The sequence below is a fragment of the Dreissena polymorpha genome, chromosome 13 (assembly GCF_020536995.1).
Source record: "Dreissena polymorpha isolate Duluth1 chromosome 13, UMN_Dpol_1.0, whole genome shotgun sequence".
Taxonomy (NCBI): Eukaryota; Metazoa; Mollusca; class Bivalvia; order Myida; family Dreissenidae; genus Dreissena; species Dreissena polymorpha.
Genome location: NC_068367.1, coordinates 71,630,193 through 71,650,073, shown reverse-complemented (window position 1 = coordinate 71,650,073; position 19,881 = coordinate 71,630,193). Strand labels below are relative to the sequence as shown.

General features: G+C 34.1%; 1 protein-coding gene across 3 annotated transcripts; it reads left to right on the top strand.

Annotated features, from left to right (window-relative positions):
- Positions 1-818: 818 nt before the first annotated feature.
- On the top strand, positions 819-18,891 carry LOC127855784 (uncharacterized). Of its 3 annotated transcripts, none has more exons than XM_052391592.1 (18): positions 819-925; positions 2,314-2,393; positions 5,385-5,515; positions 5,785-6,014; positions 6,438-6,652; positions 7,555-7,658; positions 8,196-8,269; positions 10,096-10,263; positions 11,296-11,510; positions 11,824-11,921; positions 12,376-12,507; positions 12,852-12,933; positions 13,053-13,196; positions 13,598-13,721; positions 14,318-15,054; positions 15,751-16,028; positions 16,296-16,427; positions 17,067-18,891. In XM_052391592.1, the coding sequence occupies exons 2-18, from the start codon at positions 2,354-2,356 to the stop codon at positions 17,175-17,177; spliced, it is 3,015 nt and encodes a 1,004-aa protein (XP_052247552.1). In that variant the 5' UTR covers positions 819-925; positions 2,314-2,353; the 3' UTR covers positions 17,178-18,891. The 3 variants fall into 3 exon arrangements, with proteins under 3 accessions (XP_052247552.1, XP_052247551.1, XP_052247553.1); XM_052391591.1 differs by lacking the exon at positions 819-925 and adding an exon at positions 1,063-1,190; XM_052391593.1 differs by lacking the exons at positions 819-925; positions 13,598-13,721; positions 14,318-15,054 and adding an exon at positions 1,063-1,190.
- Positions 18,892-19,881: the final 990 nt, after the last annotated feature.

The window sequence follows — 19,881 nt, the reverse complement described above, 5'->3', positions numbered from 1 at the left end:
TACCTTCTGTCAGGACCATGTCATGCCTACAAACTAATTGCTTCCTTAATCATTTATTACTAGCAAATCATTAGTTTTAGGTGAGCCACATTGGGCTGTTAAAGCCATCTATGTATAATATAGATTGTTACAAAACCTTGTTTATCAATAAAAATATATGAAAAAAATGGCTTTCTAAAAGAAGTAGTTTCTTCGATGATATATTCCTCGGTTATAATCTACGACAATCTTTTGAGAAGAAAACATTTTTGACTATTCTTATACCCCAACATACTGTGATTCGGGGCTAGCACAAATTCTCAATTATGTTCTTCGAAAAATAATGGGTTAGAATATTGTTGCTGTTTTATCCATTTGTCTGGACCATTACTCCCAAAAGAATTGTAAGTTCAAATATGAGATATTTAGGTAAATAAATCTCATTGAAGGGAGTTCAGTGTTCAAGAACGAAAACGATATTGATATTTTTCGCTGTTTTTTCTGGGAAAATCGATATTCCACCGAATCCAACAAATATCCTCTATATATCAATCCTCTTCAAAAGCATCGTCAAACCAGTACTTTCAGTACTTTGATTACGGCTCTGGGTTTTTCAAGCCTAATAGAAGGCCCGACACATAAACAATGCTCAGTTTTTTACGAAGTTTAAATATTATTATTGGTGGGGAATTTTTCCAGTATTGGGGAAAAATTTGGTCAAATTAGGGGAAAAAAAGTGGTTACTTTGGTTTGGGAAGCGGCCGATATTCGGCTTCTTCAAAGAAGGTTTTTTTAGCCCTGCAGGCTTATATAAGGCGACACTGTACGCACATGCATTAAGCCCCCCTTTTCCCAGAGTGAGGCTCATATTAAATCGTTTCAGGTTCCGATAACCATACGTGTTATTTCGTGAAACGTATTTCGTGGGTTTTCTGCACAATATCAGGTCAGTTATTCGTTTTTTCCCACAGGAGTATGGAATTCTATCCATAAAGCTAAGCTAATGGCTAAATAAAAAAATACCCATATATAGTATAAAGACTAAACTCCTGTGGTTTTTCCATTAGTTATTTGTGTTCCATTATCTAGTTTTGTTGGGAAACCAATATATTTAGTGTAACGGAATATAACTTTTTAAATAGTTCTACACTTACACAGTGTCCATGTTAAGGTTAATTTGGGCGCGCAATAAAAGGTCGTGTTATTAAACGGTGAGATTTTTCGGATAATATGTGTGATGGCTGATTCATAAAAATATACAGGGGTATGTTAGTACAATCAGAGGTAATACGATCCAGTCAGTGCTAATGAATAAATTTCAATAGTACTTTCGTTTTCCTATAGCGCATAATGCAGTGAAGAAAATTAATACGGAATATTTTGTGCTTTCGATCATGGACGGGGCATGAGAACAATACAATGCCGCATTGTATTTAAAATCTAGAAATCGGAAATGACGGTTTACAATTGCAGTACGTTTGACTAACCAGGAATTAATACGATTTTAGAATATATGCACACGTTATTGGCTGAATTATTGTGGTTTAAAGTGATATTATGGGCACCTAACAGTTAATTGGTGTCTATCGCAACCGTTGTTTATTTTTGGTGTTTTCACTTCATATACACTTATATTTGTTTATGCAGCATCAAAATACTAAAACAATATCCCGGAAAGAGAAAAATAATGCATTTGAATAGCAACCGTCCTTTCGTTTGACAGCTGATCACGCATGTACAATGTGAACCTAAATTTAGTTTTAATGCAGATTCGTTTATACGACACAAAGACACCATGTTGTTTTACGGATCATTTCGGCTTACAGGACTGGGTGGGTCACGTAAAATATCTAATATAATATATATTTTTATAAACAACTGGTAGCAAGATGAGTTGCAGATAATTGGTCAGTAACCACATTTTAACTTACTCTTTTGACCTGTTATTCTTTTCAGCTCAATTCAACAGTGAAAAATGCCCATAATATCACTTTAAGTATTCAAATATAAAATACCACAACTGTGTTCTAGTTCAATGCAAAAACTAACCTATCTTGTGTGTTAAATGTGCGATAGATCGCACAAAGGGTACATTTAAAGTTTAAGGCGTAATTATGCATTAAATATCGTAATTGTTTGAATGCTCATATAGATATATGATTGCTATTTGTAATACAGTCGTATAGTTGGTTTATGTTGTGTGTCTTTTATGTCATCAGACTATACACATATAACTCGCTTAATGTTAATATTGCACAATTTAAATGAATATTTTAAATACTTTCTTGTATCATAAAATGAAAACACTAACTGGGTTTCCTTTATTTATCTCAGATAATTTTAGAATTAGGATGTGACACCTCATAGTTAAACAATGGCCACAGTTAACGAGGACATTAATCCGCAGAGACTCGGTGAGTAGACAAATGTTGATACATTGTTTTATTTCAACAACAACATCAACAGCAACTACTTCTACTACAACTACTTTTTATACTACAACTACTACTCACCAACAACAACAACTACTACTACTGCACCTACTACTACTTCTACTATTACTACTACTACTACTTCTACTTCTACTACTACTACTATTACATACTACTACAACAACTACTACTACTACTACTACTACTACTACTACTACTACTACTACTACTACTACTTCTACTACTACTACTACTACTTCTACTACTACTACTACTACTACTTCTACTACTACTACTACTTTTACTACTACTACTACTACTACAACTACTACTACTCCTACTACTACTACTACTACTACTACTACTACTACTACTACTACTACTACTACTACTACTACTACTACTACTATTACTACTTCTACTACTACTACTACTACTACTACTACTACTACTACTACTACTACTACTACTACTACTACTACTACTACTACACCTACTGCACCTACTACTACTACTACTACTACACCTACTACAACTACTACTACTACTACTACTACTACTACTACTACTACTACTACTACTACTACTACTACTACTACAACAACTACTACTACTACTACTACTACTACTACTACTAGTACTACTACTACTACTACTACTTCTACTACTACTACTACTACTACTACACCTACTGCACCTACTACTACTACTACTTACTACTGCTACTACTTCAACTACTACTACTACTACTACTACTACTACTACTACTACTACTACTACTACTACAAACAACTACTACTACTACTGCTACTACTTCAACTACTACTACTACTACTACTACTACTACTACTACTACTACAACAACTACTACTACTTCTTCTACTACTACTACTACAACTACTACTACTACTACTACAACAACTACTACTACTACTACTACTACTACTACTACTACTACTACTACTACTACTACTTCTACTACTACTACTACTACTACTACTACTACTACTACTACTACTACTACTACTACTACTACTACTACTACTACTACTACACCTACTGCACCTACTACTACTACTACTACACCTACTACTACTACTACTACTACTACTACTACTACTACTACTACTTACTACTACTACTACTACTACTACTACTAACTTCTACTACTACTACTACTACTACTATACTACTACTACTACTACTACTACGACTAACTACTACTACTACTACTACTACTACTACTACTATTACTACTTCTTCTACTACTACTACATCTACTACTACTACTACAACTACTTCTACTACTTCTACTACTATGACTACTACTACACCTACTACTACTACTACTACTACTGCTGCTACTACTAGCTTACTACTACTACTACTACACTACTACTATACTAACTACTACTACGTCTACTACTTACTACTACCTACTACTACTAACTACTACTACTTACTAACTACTACTACTAGACTTCGACGACTACTACTTCGACTACTACGACTATTACATCTACTACTTCTACTACTACACTACTACAACTAACTACTACGACGACTACGGCTTCGACTCTACTACTACTACGACTACTACGACTACTACTACTCGACTGACTTCTACTACTATTACTACTACTATTTCTACTACGACTACTAGCTACTACTACTACTACTACTACTACTACTACTACTACTACTACTACTACTACTACTACACTACTACTACTACTACTACTACTACTACTACTACTACTACTACTACTACTACTACTACTACTACTACTACTACTACTTCTACTGCTACTACTACTACTTCTACTACTTCTACTACTTTTACTACTTCTGTTGCTACTACTACTAATACTTCTACTACTACAGCTTCTCCTATTACTACTTCTACTACTACTACTATTACCACTTCTACTTCTACTTTTATACTACTACTACTACTACTACTACTACTACTACTACTACTACTACTACTACTACTACTACTACTACTACTACTACTACTACTACTACTACTACAAATACTACAGCTACTATAACTTCTACTACTTTTACAACTACGGCTGTTTATGCTACCACTAGCTCTACTACTTCTCTTAATAATACTTCTACTACAACTAATACTTCTATTATTACTACTGCTATTATTTCTAATTTTTCTACAATAGCAACAATACAAACAACAAAACAACAACATCATATGCGACACCATAATCAAATAGTAATTCTACTAATACTACTGTTACTACTTCCACTACGACTACAAGTACACTTACGTCTACTAGTATATTACTTCGTCAACCGCTACTATGACCATTTAAGTACGAGACAACGAACGTATTTGTATCCCTACGTAGTGTGAGGGGGGAATAAAGAAATGAACTTGTCCCTCCGTCCCTACCTACGTCCGTCATTACATACGTAGCAAAGCTTGTATTGTGTCCCTTTTAACTACTGGGTGGATCTCGGTCAAACTTTCAAAGTTTAATAACATTAATTTGTAGAAGTTTGTTAAGAATGGATTTGAGGCTGCGACCATTTTTGTTTTTGGCTGCATTAAAGCAAAAATGTATTTTCGTCTACGGTAAAATATAATGTCGCTTTGTCTGTGTCATAACATGATTTGTCGGGGAATAAGTGTCTGCTAAAACTTTTTTGTTCCTCTTCTTCTACCACCGTCACCATCAACACCGCACATTTAATGTACTTCCTCATAACCATGTCTTATGGTAACATTTTGAATAAATGTATAAATGTCCATTTCAATCATGGTTCCATTTCCATTCCACGAGACACTGTAGAGGTGTTCGATCTTAATAGCATGTAGATTGATGCTTGCTTTTGGGAACTCAACAGATCTAATCAGTAAGTCTGTATGTTAGTATGTTTACATGTCGGTCTACGTTATCGAAGAATATTATTACATCTACTTCTGTATTGTCGACGGCCACCTGTTAGACGATGACATGTGTCGTCGAGCTCTGAACAGGGCTCACAAGAAGGTTGTTGCTGAGATGGACCCAGATGTTGTGCTGAACGGACTCAGGAATTCTGAATTTCTGCCACAAGGAGAATATGAGGACCTAATGGTAAGCATGTGCGTTAAGTATCGTCCAAGATCAGCCTGTGAGGTCCTCTTTGGCTAATCAGGGACAACACTCTCTGCTTTTATGGTATTATGGTATATGTATATTTAAAGCTTTTTAACTGATGTTTCTACTGTTCGGCAAAACCAATCACACGGCCCGATTACCGTAAATATTGCACAAACAAGTTGATGATAGTTAAAGAAGACTATCCGCGACTCCATTCATCATTAGTTTTGTCAGGGTGTATATACATGTGTAATAATTTTCAGAATTTGATCACACTGCCGATGAAATGTCGCCTCCTTGTGAATAAAATTAGTCAAGGTGGCAACGGAGCGTACTTCGAGTTCAAGAAATGTCTTCGAGCAACAAATCATGACCAATTAGTAATAGAGCTCGAGTTAAAAGAAGTTGAAATAATATCTGAGATGACAAGATATACTGAGCTACAGAATGAAAGATCAAGTAGACGAAATAATGAGTTCACATTGTATGAAAGGTTTGTACGAAAAGGCGTTGAATTGATTGGTTTAATTGTGTATGCGTTACAAAAATCAAAGAACACATAACATCGCAGATTTAATTAAAGAGCATTACTATTTAAGAAACAAAATAAATATATGCTGCTTGTGTATGCTTTTTATTTGCTATTCAAATATGTGTCTCAGTACTGCTTTTGGTATGTAAGTACGAGTTTTTTTTTACAATTGTACATTATGTTCGTATCATTTTGTATATTCCGTTAAAAACGAACTTTTTGTTTAATAATCTAACACAATAATGAAACTGTAATGCATACATAGTTGTGCTTGCGTTGCGTATGTTGTTTTGTTTAAGAGTACAATCAACACTTAATTCAATATATATAAGTAAACTATATAGTTTACAATGATGTTGTTTAAAATGTCTGATTATAACTCAGGATGGAAACTGACGATCAAACAATACCACCTGAACCAGCGTTGCAAAGAAGTGCTTTGTATGGTATACGTCGTGACCAAGAATTTGTCCAAACCATAACCAAAGACCTCCATAACGGGAGACTTATTGAGCTGACCAAGGAGATGGTGGAAGAGTTGAAGAGTCCGGGTGTCAGTGAACAAGGACATCGGGGCGGATTCGGCACTGTCTACATATGTATGTATTATGTTTTTTAACTGCGCAAGTTTGCAGTGCCCATGCACGAATTAGAAGTGACTTTTATCAAGTTAATTGTTAACTTCATGTGCATATGATATGGTTTAGATATATCTATTCTTATCCATTTTTAAACCTTTTTGGAATTATGACTGAGTGTATCATGACTCTTACTGTCAGGGGGGTAGAGATGTTCTTCTGTCCACCATTTTGTCCGTCTTTCCGTCCGTCCGTTTGATGTGTGTGTCGTGCGAAACTCAGAAAGCATGACTACAAATCATATGACACACTTTATTAACATGCATGTGAACTTGCGAACGAAGTAAAACGGGGTAAAACTGGAATCACCACGGACATGTTAACGTCTGTATGTCCTGTCCGTCTGTGTGTCCCACAGTCCGTCGGTCTGTATGTCTGTTATTACAAACTTAGTCGAAGGCGTTTTCCTTCTCTTATCAACGTGAAAAATTGACTATTGCGGCATATTTCTTATGATATCAGGTTGTGCATGGGGAATTGTATTATCTTACGTATAAATAAAAAACATTTATCTTCTTTAAAAACCGCTGGTTAGTATTTGGCATAAAACAATTTGAAGTGATCCTCCATATACTGTGCCCCTGTGGTAAAAATGGCCACGGCCATTGGGTAAAACTCTTGTCATATACTACAACATGGGGCGTTAGTTGGTATTCTACATCACTATTGTGACGAACTCTACTTTTAGCTTGTGACACGTGTATTTCAAAACGTATTGCTGCTGCGATTATGCAATTTTACGAACTTTCTTCAACATTAGTGGATTTTTAAGACAAAGGTAGAATATGGGGTTATCCGTGCCCAACGGACTTACGCCAAGTAACGTCTTTGTTATTACCTAAACACTTTTTTTTATTTTAAAGCTAACGATCAAGTTCCCGGATTCAATTTGAGAGTCGTCCTCAAAGAAATCAATGCGAAACAGAAAGATGGGAATTTGTCACAAAAATTAGGATCTGTAACAAATGTAAGTTGCTTTCCTCATTATCTAATCATACAGTTCTTCTTGAAGTTGCGCCGCCTATATTATTCTTTTGTTCATATCGATCACATATTGTGATTTTAATTAAATGAAAAGTGAAATTTCTATTTTCGTATATTTTGTCACTTTCAAGACTCATAATATGTTTTAACAGTACAAGAAAGTTTTTCAAAAGTCTGTGCACCCTAATATAGAGCACCGGTTGCATATCGTGCATCTCACATATATACTCTTTATAAAGAACTAAATTCCGATGATATTAAATCAAAGACAATGAATACATACCATAAATCATGTAAACATTTAAAACACTTTTAGACTGAATTTAAATGATCTCATGCACTAGTAAATGTCAGTTTCGCTTTGTCTGAAGTTTTAAAGATTATTCTCGCTTGATATTTTATAATTGCAAACTTATGTATATTGCATATGTTTTTTTTTCTCTACTGAAGAATTGTCTCTATAACATGTATATAGGCTTATTGAATATTGTGATGTAAATGTCATTGTTCTTTTTTGCAGGAAAAGATTGCAGCACGGCTGATGCATTTTGCTATTGTTCCTCTTCTGGCATATCATGACGATCATCATAATGAGCAAGTTCCTTAACTAGTTATCAATCACATTTCACCTTTCATCTTTAAACAATGAGTACTTTTTATATAGTGAACATAAGCTGTATCGTATATGTTTATTCAAATTATGACGTCATCTGGAGCGTTGCGCGCTTGAGGAACAACGTTGTATTCTTTTATTGTCCACCATACCTCATCTGTCATTTAACTATAAATATCAGTAGAAAAAAATCATTATGTATTTATGAAAAAGTGCGTAAAATACTACCATAAAATTTGATATGCAGATCAGATTTATCCTTGATATATTCTTATATCCGTCTCTATATTTGTCCTAGTCTACCCTGTCTTCCTACTAAAGAACTATAATATATAGATATTATATAAAATATGAATACGGTATAATCAAATTAATATGCGGGTCAAAAGGGAATATAATGCGCGACGTATTATGTAATAGTAAGTAAAAGGTCAGATGACGGACAGTGAAACCAACACTTAATATAGCAAAGTCTGTACAACTATGTATTTGTGTTTATCAACGATACATGTTTAAATACGAAAAATACAACCTTAACATTAAGAAGGCAGTGAAACATGGACGCGGGGTGGGAGTACAACAATACACGCATTTATTCATAGAGGCATACATTATGGTTTTGCACACTCTTTAGGTTATATAGATAGCCATAAACTTTTAGACTTGCGGATGTTAATACGAATTATTCTCCTGATAATATTTTTGTAGCTTTTATTGTTCATATATTTACATCACTGTCGCTGCCTTGTTACTATTGTCTTTCTCCGTCTGCTCTCGTTAACGTTTGAGAGGCATCATTTCATACACAGATCTGGGTCTAAGTCATTGTATTACAAAGAGGCATAGCCTTCTTTACTTTAAAAAACAACTGATTGTGTTCGTCAAACTTTAAATAAATTCCTCACAATACTCTTGTACAATTCCAAACCACGTCTTACAATTAATATATTCGAGCAAACTATTGCATAATCATTGATGTAAAAAAGGTGTGCATATGTCATTCAGTTTGTTATGCCTCACTTCGAAGAATGTGGCATATGGCAGTGGCACATTTTGACTGTCTCTAGGTCCACGTTTGTGCAAAACGCCCTCCCTTAGTTATAATTGTGCCGTATATTGATGGAATGTAAAATAATTTGTCACTAATTTCAACCATTTGAAGACGAAATTTTGGGTGAACTCGAGCATTTTCTTTGCTAAAAGGTCAAGTTCATACGTAGTGTTCAAATGTAAATTGGCCATATAACAGCTCAACAAATACTTTCTCAGCCATGCATTTGCTAAATATTGATAAATTATATAACTTGGCACATGCAATCACCCCTAAGACCACTAGTCGCATGTAACACTTTACTCCTTTCCTCGAACGTCATGGTCACACTTCTCTCTTGTCAAACTTGGCCATAGAACAGCTTGGTAGGATTGTAACTTTGTCATTCATCGTGCTATTTTGTGGAATACCTGTCTGTCTCTCTACTTCAGAGTTCAAGGTAAAACTCATTGATTAAAGATCGAACTCGGCCTTAAACATCTTAACCTGGCTTTAACTTTGCCATTCATCATGCTATCATAACAGGCCGCATATTACGACACGGAGATGACGGATTGTAGTGTGTACCCCCTTCCCCGCGTCTCATTACCTCAACTGTCAACGTCAAGCATATATATAAAAAGGCCATAAACAACTTTTTTGAAACAAAAACAGAGTGTTAACAGAAATATTGAATGTGGTGGGAGCATCCGTGTCGTGAGTGCACTCGTCTTGTTTTCAATATAATTAATATTGTAATTAAATGCGTTGTTTCAGGAAATACTACTTTATTTCGCCTTATCTTGAGAATGGAGATCTGTTCGAAGCTATCGCACATGACAGACTATATTCGTCTGCTGTTAAACTAAATTGGGAAATCCGGATAAAGATCATGTACCAGATTGCTTGTGGAATAGACTTTATGCACACCGGCAATAAATTCAGGTTGGTCATTTTTAGTTTTTATCCTTTATATTTACATGACGCATGGCATAAATTTACCTTTTTGTATAAGCTCACCTAAGCACAACGTGCTTATAGTAAGCTTTTGAATGTTGTCTTTGTCCCTCGACATCGTGGCTCATGCATCGTTAACATGTACCTCGTTCATTTACAATTTGCAGGTCAAATTTCTTCCTCAATATGCATAACAATTTGGGAGTCGATTTTCCAAGTGATCTCTAAGCAGAGCGAAAAACCGAGACACATTCTTTAAAAAAACATGGTCAAACCGATAAATAGAAAAAGAAGCTTGTTAAGACTCAATAAGCCACAGCTACAGCTAAAACTGAATAGGTTGGTTGGTCAAACAATTTGCCGCAATCATATCTTCGAATTCGTTCATGTGGAATCATGAACTAGGTTGAACTTAGCGCACATGTTCATGACCAACCTAGAGGGTATATAATTCGCTTACTCATCATGGCACTTGATACGATCATGTGCTGCGATTACACATGCTTAAAAGCAAGTGACCAAAATGCCTGTACGACAGAACACAGTAAATACCATCAAACGCTTTGGAACGGTCAATCCAATTTATCCGGTTTATAACTATAAAAAGGCTGACCTTATAGAGGTCACATAGGTCACTTTTTTCAAACTTTATTAAGCGTACTCGGAACATCTTTCCAAATGATATCTTCTAAGATTTTGCAACTATGTCATGTGGATCGAACACTGTGTCACTTTTTTAAGTGGCTAAGGGTAAGCGTAAGACACTCAAGAATGCACATTTATTGATTATTATAAGGACATAACACCATCGCATTGTTTTTGAGTTTGTAACTAGTTCATTAGGGATCAATGACAAAGAAATCATGACATATTGAATACTCAGGTATGTGGGGTCAATAACTTGTTGACTACAGTGTCAATGTTATTTGAAAATTTAATCACGCACAAACTTATGAGTGTCTTTTGCTCCTTTTGCTTGTGAATTATGGCAAAAACAAATATGTTCATTAATTTATGCAGGGGAACAATATTACACATGGATATTAAATCAAAGAACGTTGTTTTGGATGCCAAATTCAACGCTAGATTGATTGATTTTGGCCTGGCACGAGAGTTGAAAGAAGGCGATGAAAAGTTGTTGTTGACAGCCTTACCTGTTGGAACACCTGGGTACTTTCCGACTGTTAGACATAATTTACTAACAAAACAACATGACTTTCACAACTTCGGAGTAGGTAAGTAGCATTAATGATTCAAGCATAAACATGCATAATAACTTAAATCTTAAATAAATTTTGTATGAAAATATATATTTATTAAGTCGACTTGATCGACTGTTATTGCCTTTGAACGAATGCTCGTATTTATACATGAAGGGATAACGTAAATAAAGGAGAAACAATGTTTTTAAATACATCACTTTGTTAATAAATTGTCACCCACAGTCATCATTCAATGTTCGTAATAAGTATAAGTATTTAATAATGCTAAATTGCGAGGATCAATTTATATGATATAATAAATGGATGTTAATATGATTACCTTCAGTTTTGCGCGAGTTGTTGACAGGTCTTGAACCATCTGAAAAGGAAGAGGGGGTTGACTTTCGAAATTGGCACAAGAGTTTAATATTAAGAAAAAAACAGGTAAATTGTGTACGACTTCATAAACTAAAAGGGACTTGTACTCGGCTTTTCATAATTTTGAAATGAATTTACTGAAAAACTTGGGTACTTGTATTAGTTTTAAATTATTTTAATAACTATTTCTAAAATACGTCAATACATTTTCGACTGGAAAATAAACACTATTTGGAAAGTGTAAATCTCTTAAATAAGAGTTGTTCTTATAATTTATTGTATAATGTGTTTAGTTCTATGTGAATATTTTACGCTACATGTTGTTTTAATATATACGTTTTTAATATTTAATTATTGTTCAAAACATGCACACATGGCTATTGTTGCATATATATAAACAATGCAGCCGCATAAAAAAATTCTTAAATAAGCATTCGTGTAAATTCTTCTGATTTTCAAATGTCGTTTAGTTGTATATGCGTTAATGGTTGGTTATTGCTGGCGGGTCGTTTTTTTGTAGGAAAGTGTTTGGAATAATATCGATATTGACGAGGCCGTTGATGAAATTGCTGAAATATCTGTCCTTTGCACGAAAAGCGTAAACGAAAATCTTGAAACAATTGATTTAAAGAGCATCACATCTAAATTCAAGGTGCGTGTTTTAACAAACTTGCGGATGTTTCTAATATTAGCATCATACTGTGCATTCAGAGTTCAATAATGAACACTCGTTGTTTCAAATTCCTGTTCCGTAGTCCCTACTACAAAACATATGTACTTATGTCTGGTTGTATGTATGATTTTTATGGATGTTTATTGGTTTGTCAGTTTTTCCAATTATTTTGAGTAAATCTGTCTTTTTGCAGTCGGTGGAATTGATTAGTTTGATGTTGTTGTTTTGCATCTACGAAATTAATAACACCTATAAATAAATTAAACTAATACATGTAAATTTCTTCTTCGGTAACCACAATAATCAGTGGATGTATTTTTAAGGCCATGCTTAGGAACAAATCTCTTTGGGACGCAACAGATGGCGATCGCTGTGAAATATGCTTGGTGAATAAACACTTAAAAGGTACGTGTGATTTAAATACAGCTGTTTAGTTTTAAATTGTTTTGTTTTTAAAAATGAGAACGTTTTCCGTTTTGGCATAACTTTACTTTAAGATAGAATAGCTAATGATTTTATTACAGTTAGTTTTGATGGACATGATTTAACACGCGAGTCTCAGGCAAGTTGCGCACGTAAGATCCGCACGTGCTGCTCCTGTATGAGGAACTCTTACATCAACCCAGTCAAGTGTCACACGTGTGGGCAAACCATTGAACCGGTTATAAGTATGATTTTCCTATGTTTCCATTCACAACAATACATGTATGTTTTATTTCGCTCATATTGTCACATTTTTATTTCGGGAGTTTCTTTATTTCGGTATGGAAGATAACGATACGTGTGTGTTAATGTTTCGGCTATATATAGATCGTATGTTCACAGTTTTTGTTTTTCACTTTTTGAACGCAAATGTAAACATGTTTGCGATGAATCAGTATGCTTAATCGACTTCAAATTTAGATAGAATGTAATTATTTGTTAACACATCTTTTTCTTGCGAATACGTATCAGTATATTAATATGTTTGCCAAACTTATCAGTTTAATCGCAAACCTCTTATAACTGAACTTATTAAAAATACACATTGGTCTTTCGTTTTTGTTTAACGCGATTAGTTTTTTCTTAGATGCAAAATGGGGAGCCTTGCTTCTAGCTGGCTTTGATACAAGAAATGGAAGATTGTTTATTGAAGACATCAATCGATTTAAAGAAGTCATTACCTCGACGGTTCTTCCAGCAATGAGTATTAGGTTTCTGTTAAATTTATATATCACCGTTTATTTCTTATTAATTGCGTGGTTGATATGCATTTGTAGAAATGGTATTCGAAGGAAGAACAAACACCTAACTCCCAAACATGCATCTAGTGCTTAACATGTTCTTAATACTTTTTTCACTCATTGTGTTCTTGCAAGAGCTTAATATATTTATATTTTCTAACACGTGCTATTACTTTATTATTTACAAGCCATCAAACAAAACGTGATGCATTTATTAACTAATTGATACTAAAAAGGAAAAATCAGCTTCCATTTCGATTTCATCCCATTAAAACATAAACATTTGGTATGAAAAATCGAAAATATTATTGTATGCGAATTTTCGTATATCCACTGTCAGGAAATGTATAATGCTACTAGTACGATGATTTAATGACTTAACTTGCAAAAGCATTTATAAGCGCCTTGTTGTAAATATTTTATTGCTGATAATATATTACACAAATAAGTACTTCTTCATTTGTAATTGATTAATTAACGATGTATTTGTACACATATCATTTCCAGTTCGAATTGGTTCCACAGCTTTGCTGTTAGATCTTATGTATTCCTTTGGATTTTTGCAGCCAATACAATATCATCACTGTTGTTCCTGATACAGAAAATGGAACATGCGCCACTGGGCAGATAGATATTGCTTTTGAGAAGCTTCGAGCGATGGATATAACAACATTATTGTTTGTGTACTCAGGGCACAAAGGGCCACACGATGACTTAGGACAGGAAGATGACAACAGTCTACACATTGGCCCTAATGAATACTTTCCGCTAGCACGGTTAAATGACAAATTGAACACATGGAAAAGAGACAAGCCGCAGTTCAACAAAGTGATTGCCTTTTTTGACTGTTGTTTCCCTGAACCATTGAAATTAGAAAGTCCTCTAAAGCTTATTCAATTCAATCCAACGGCGCGGACGGAAAGGGTAAATGCTTTCCAAAACAAGGGAAGTCCGTGTTTGCAGCTTGTTCTTCAAGCCTTTACGGCAACTGCTAACGGTGGTATATGCATTTATAAAGATTGTGCATGCAGCAAACATCTTCATGGAGATTTTATCACTCTGGATGATTTGTGGAAATATCTGAACGAGCATGATCAAAGAGGTTATTTAGATATGCGTATGCCTCATCTAAATACACAGGACATAAGTTTGTGTGACACTGTCTTAGCGTATAATTATAACTTTGAAGTAAAATTTACATTCAAATTAGAGTGGCATGATAAGTTACTAGAAAAAACTGTGCATCCGAGAGATTTCAGAGAATTGAACGAACTCAAACTGATACTAGCTGAAGAAGTTATGCGTGAGTATGTCTTCGTAAAATGTCTTTTTATAAAGTATAATCTTCAAATACGTGCCTGAATTATAGGAGATGTTTTGGTTTTTGGTTTGCCTTTGATGCTCCAAAGGTTATTACCAAACATGAATAATACGTTAAAGGACGTAATATTTTAAATAGTGAGATACACCGCTACTGTTTGCATTTCGCAAATTTGACGAAATAGTATTAAGATATAGGAAATTGCTAAATGGCCTTTTTCGAATCTATTGAAAAGGCCACGTAGTAAAGTCCTATGTCTGCAAACGAAATTTCATCAAATTTTACATTTGAAGTATATTATTAAAAATACGAATGTCATAAGTCATATACTTATGAAAATTTCCGGGTTGTCTCGAGTGTCGGATTAATTAAAAATATCTTTAAATACTAACCCATGTAGAAAATCTATAAAAAGTATTTATTTATTTTTTTTAACGCGATAATCTAATGATAGAAAAATCAAAGAATGGTTACAAGATATAGCAGGTAAATGTTAACTGAAGATGATATTTTAAGTTTATGTGTAATATGTCTTTTATCAGCTCAAAGTTTTAGAAAATCTGGATGTTATTACTAACCGTACATATTATTAACAATATAAATACCCAATATATATAGATGTAAATAACACAAGTATTGCAAGTGAATAAATTGTGTGTGACTTTTTTGTTTTTCCAGGACACGTGCTTGGCATAGATCAAAGCAGCCAGTATCTGAAGTCTAAGTTTGCTGACATAATCAGCATCGAAATATATACTGGACCGAGAACCAAACATATTCAAGAAATTGAAACTCTCGAACAGTTGATGTTAGCATGGACCTCAAAGCGGATTTTGAGATGCACTGCCCGCCTATTGTACAACATAAACGTGGGGAAACCCGTAGGTCGATGCTTAAAGGACGTCCTAGAAATAAGGACTCTGCATCGAACAGCGCTTTACAAATGCAGCCTGACGGTAACAACTATAATCTTTATAATTTCGTAATTTTTATTGTATCAAATGTATAGACATGAAATAGATCTATACCATTTCCATTGTTGGTAATACATCTCCCTTAAACAGTCAAAAACCACAACTTACTGAAAAAAAATATTTTAAATTGGATAGTTTTACTAGTAGTAGTTTGATTTTCATATGAGAGATATTCAAGGTGTTAAAATTTTATATGATTCATTATGATAATTAAAATTCACGTACTATAAAGTTCATACTGGGTTTTAGGACAAACATTTGACTAAGTCAGATCTAGTGAGATATAGAGCAATGGTGGAGAAGCTGGATAAAACTAGCGGATATTTAAAAGAATACTTACACGCCCTGGATATGATTATTCATCACACACAGGAAACCCGGGTAAATTTGCTTCGTGTTTATAAATCAGTTCACAAGTCAACAACATTCACAATGCACGTACATAAATGAATAAGTGTTTCCTAAAGAATTAATAAAAAATTATTTTACTGCATACATAATGGATTCGTGTACAGTTAAAAATAGCAATTAATGGTAGATTTAGCATTACAGTTATAGATCACTTTATTTATAAACGCGCAACGATTCATTATACAAAAAAAGCGTATTGTGACAGTAACCATATGTATTGATTATTTTTTTCGTCAACATTCATCGCAATCTGATCATTGGGAAAACCTTCATAAAGGTTATTTTATGGTTTTAACACATAAGACGTTATTTAGGCCCTGTATTCAAGCTTTAAATGTGTTGATTGTTACGATCAAAGACGTCATTGAATACCTTGTTCGAATATAGTTATAAGAAAGATCGGCACAGAAAAGAAACACAAAGTTTTCATTCAAAAGCTGCGAACTAGTGTAGATACATTGTTCGAATTGAGCTATTATTTTTCTATAATAATTCGATGTCGATTAACAAACGTTATGCATATAGATTCGTTGCAATTTATACTTTTATTACTTTTGATAATGTTTAATGACCACAATTTATAGTTGAACCACTTTTTGTCTTTTATAGTTTCAAGACAACCGTTTGGACATTACATTTCTTGATTTGCCCAATAGCTTCACCTTGGTCCACATGAGTCTTGTACAGACGACTGGCGTTCAGGAAGTAACACAGCAGTGAAATGGGCCCTTGGACTGACTTCATTTACTCGACGAGTACATGCACTGTTATTATCATAATGTTGTGTACCTATTTTGCAAACGCTTTGTTTGAAAAGCATATATCATAATGTATCAAATTTATTCATGGTGTTACACCACATTAAGCTAGTCGTAAACATTAAATAGCAGAACGCTTTTGATCCCGAAAATGTTTGTTGAATATAACATGTGTTTTTGTTATAATCATTTTCTTGACGGCTGTTGACTAGCTGTTGACCCCGTGTGGTATTTCTGTATATGGCCCTAATCTTTTGAGGTGAAGGGGGGCATACTGATTTGTCATTGTATGCACATCCGTCTGTTCGTTCATCCGCCCGTCCTTCCATATGTCATAGTGTGTTGTGTCCTGCGTAATAAAACAAATATTGATACTTAAGGGGAGACACATTGCAAACATATCAACCACCCATTGAACATGCAACCTTCGATCATTCGGTTCGATTATTATCGACGCAACATTAGTTATGGTCCCTTTTTGGCAAACAAAATCACATGTGTTTACTTATGTCGCGTAGCTTTACATGTATGTCTGCTAGAGGCTGACACTTCAACAACATATTATCCAGCACGTAATCTTTCGCATCGGAAATGTTCGAATTATTAAAAAGAATTGCTTCTAGAGGGAAGAACTGTGAAATGAATAATTAACTGTATGTTAACTTGCGTATATGTACATGCGCAAAGGATACTTTTTTACGCAAACGTGATTATGGCCCCTTTTAGCAAACAAGTACGGTATAAAGTCGTCTCGCGCGTTGCTCAACCAGTATTGCTGCTACAGGGCAGTACTATTAAAAAATATAACCAGCGCGTGAATTTTCGTACTTTCAAAAACTGTTTTATTTTTTTGCCGACATTAGCGAGTGTTTCAGACTAAGCAAATGTGGGTACTTTTTTAGTTTAAAGGTTTGATTTAGTATATCTCAACAATCAATTATTGCGGAACAGCTCAACTAATCTGATTTTGTTGGAAATCTCTTTCATTGGTACATAATTGTACGTATTAATATTTCTTTCAGTTAAAAAAACCCTGAAATTATTACATGAATGTTATGTTACAAGAGTTACAATTTCATATAGTTCAGTGTTTACTGGTTTCATATTAGTAATAAGATCCCGCCCAACCGATTACGACATTAGTTGCATTAGTTACATGTTTCTCTTACTAGTAAATACGCATACATACATATGAAACAATAGAGAAATGTACTTACACGACACTCATAAATCACCTTCGATAGTACTCAACTTTTCTGTTCATATCGTTTTTTTTTATCTTTGTATATAGGAAAGATTAAAAAAACGTATTTAGCACCAGAAAACTAGCTTTGTTGTTTTCACTTTGAACCATTGAGCTTGCGCTTCAAATCCTGCAATAATGTTTCATTTTGATATTGTTTTAGTTTCATATGACATAATTATTACTGTGATTTGTGTGCATTATTTCATTTGTTAGTTGTTTCTTACATTAATTGTTAATGGCATCCTTAATTATAACATGTAGAAATTATATTTGGGACAAAAAACATTGTTATTCTCATTGTATGCATGATGTTCATGGCGCTGACTTATGCTCGTATATTCTTTAAGAGCGTCGATGCCTGTGCTATATGTATAATATCAAATTACACGTTTTAACAGCTTGTATAATAATAAAGTATAATAGAGTTTCATTTCATACACATTTATTTAATACAGGTCGTTTGAAAAATCGAATACTCGAATATATCATTCAGAAAAATATTTTGTCCAATTATGAAGTTTTGTAAATATATTTGGCTTATTAAGTGGTCGGTCGCTTTCACCAAAATGACACAGATTATAAACCCAAATGACAAAGTTTCAAACTCTTTTAAGAGATCACTAGGATTGATGTGCTAACCATATTTAATGAAGATTGGACAATAAATCTGGCCTCTTACGTGCTCACAATCTTTTTCTTAAATTTGTCCTAATGACTTAGTAATTGACCCCAAATTCCCCAAGTTCAAAGAGACATCATCGAGAAAAATGTTCTGACCATGTTTCAAAATATGGAAATGAATCTTACCTCCATATTGTTCACAAGCTTTTTCGTATGAGATGTAGAAGCGTTACGACCTTGATTTACACCCCACTTGAACCAGTTTCGCTCTTCGCCGATTTATTATTGGGGCAAGTATTCTGATCAAATTTTATGAAAAGTGGATTATAAATTTGGCGTCTAGATTGTTGAAAAGGAAATTATTGATAACGAACGACGGAGAAAGGTGATTACAAAAGCTCACCACGAGAATGATTTGAACATGTCAACTAATTTTTTTATAAAAGTCATGGCCCTTGAAGGATTGAAGAAAAGCATTCGAGGTAAAAACCAGTTTGATGGTAAGCCTCACTTCACGCTTTCCCATAATTCCTCACAAAACACATAGCAAGTGATTTTCTCTTGACAATTTTTCATTTTTATCCTAAACTTACAAATGTTCAACCTCCACAAACAGATCGGACTAGCATTACGCCTAACTCTTATAAAACAGCTGCCGTCAAAACGTACTACGAAATGATAAATCCAATGGTTTATGTTTTGAATTAGTTTGTTCCTTTTATACCTTTGACTGCAAACCATATCGAGTTGACCATGGTCATATAGCCGCTCACCTGAGACCCGAAGAATTTTAACTATT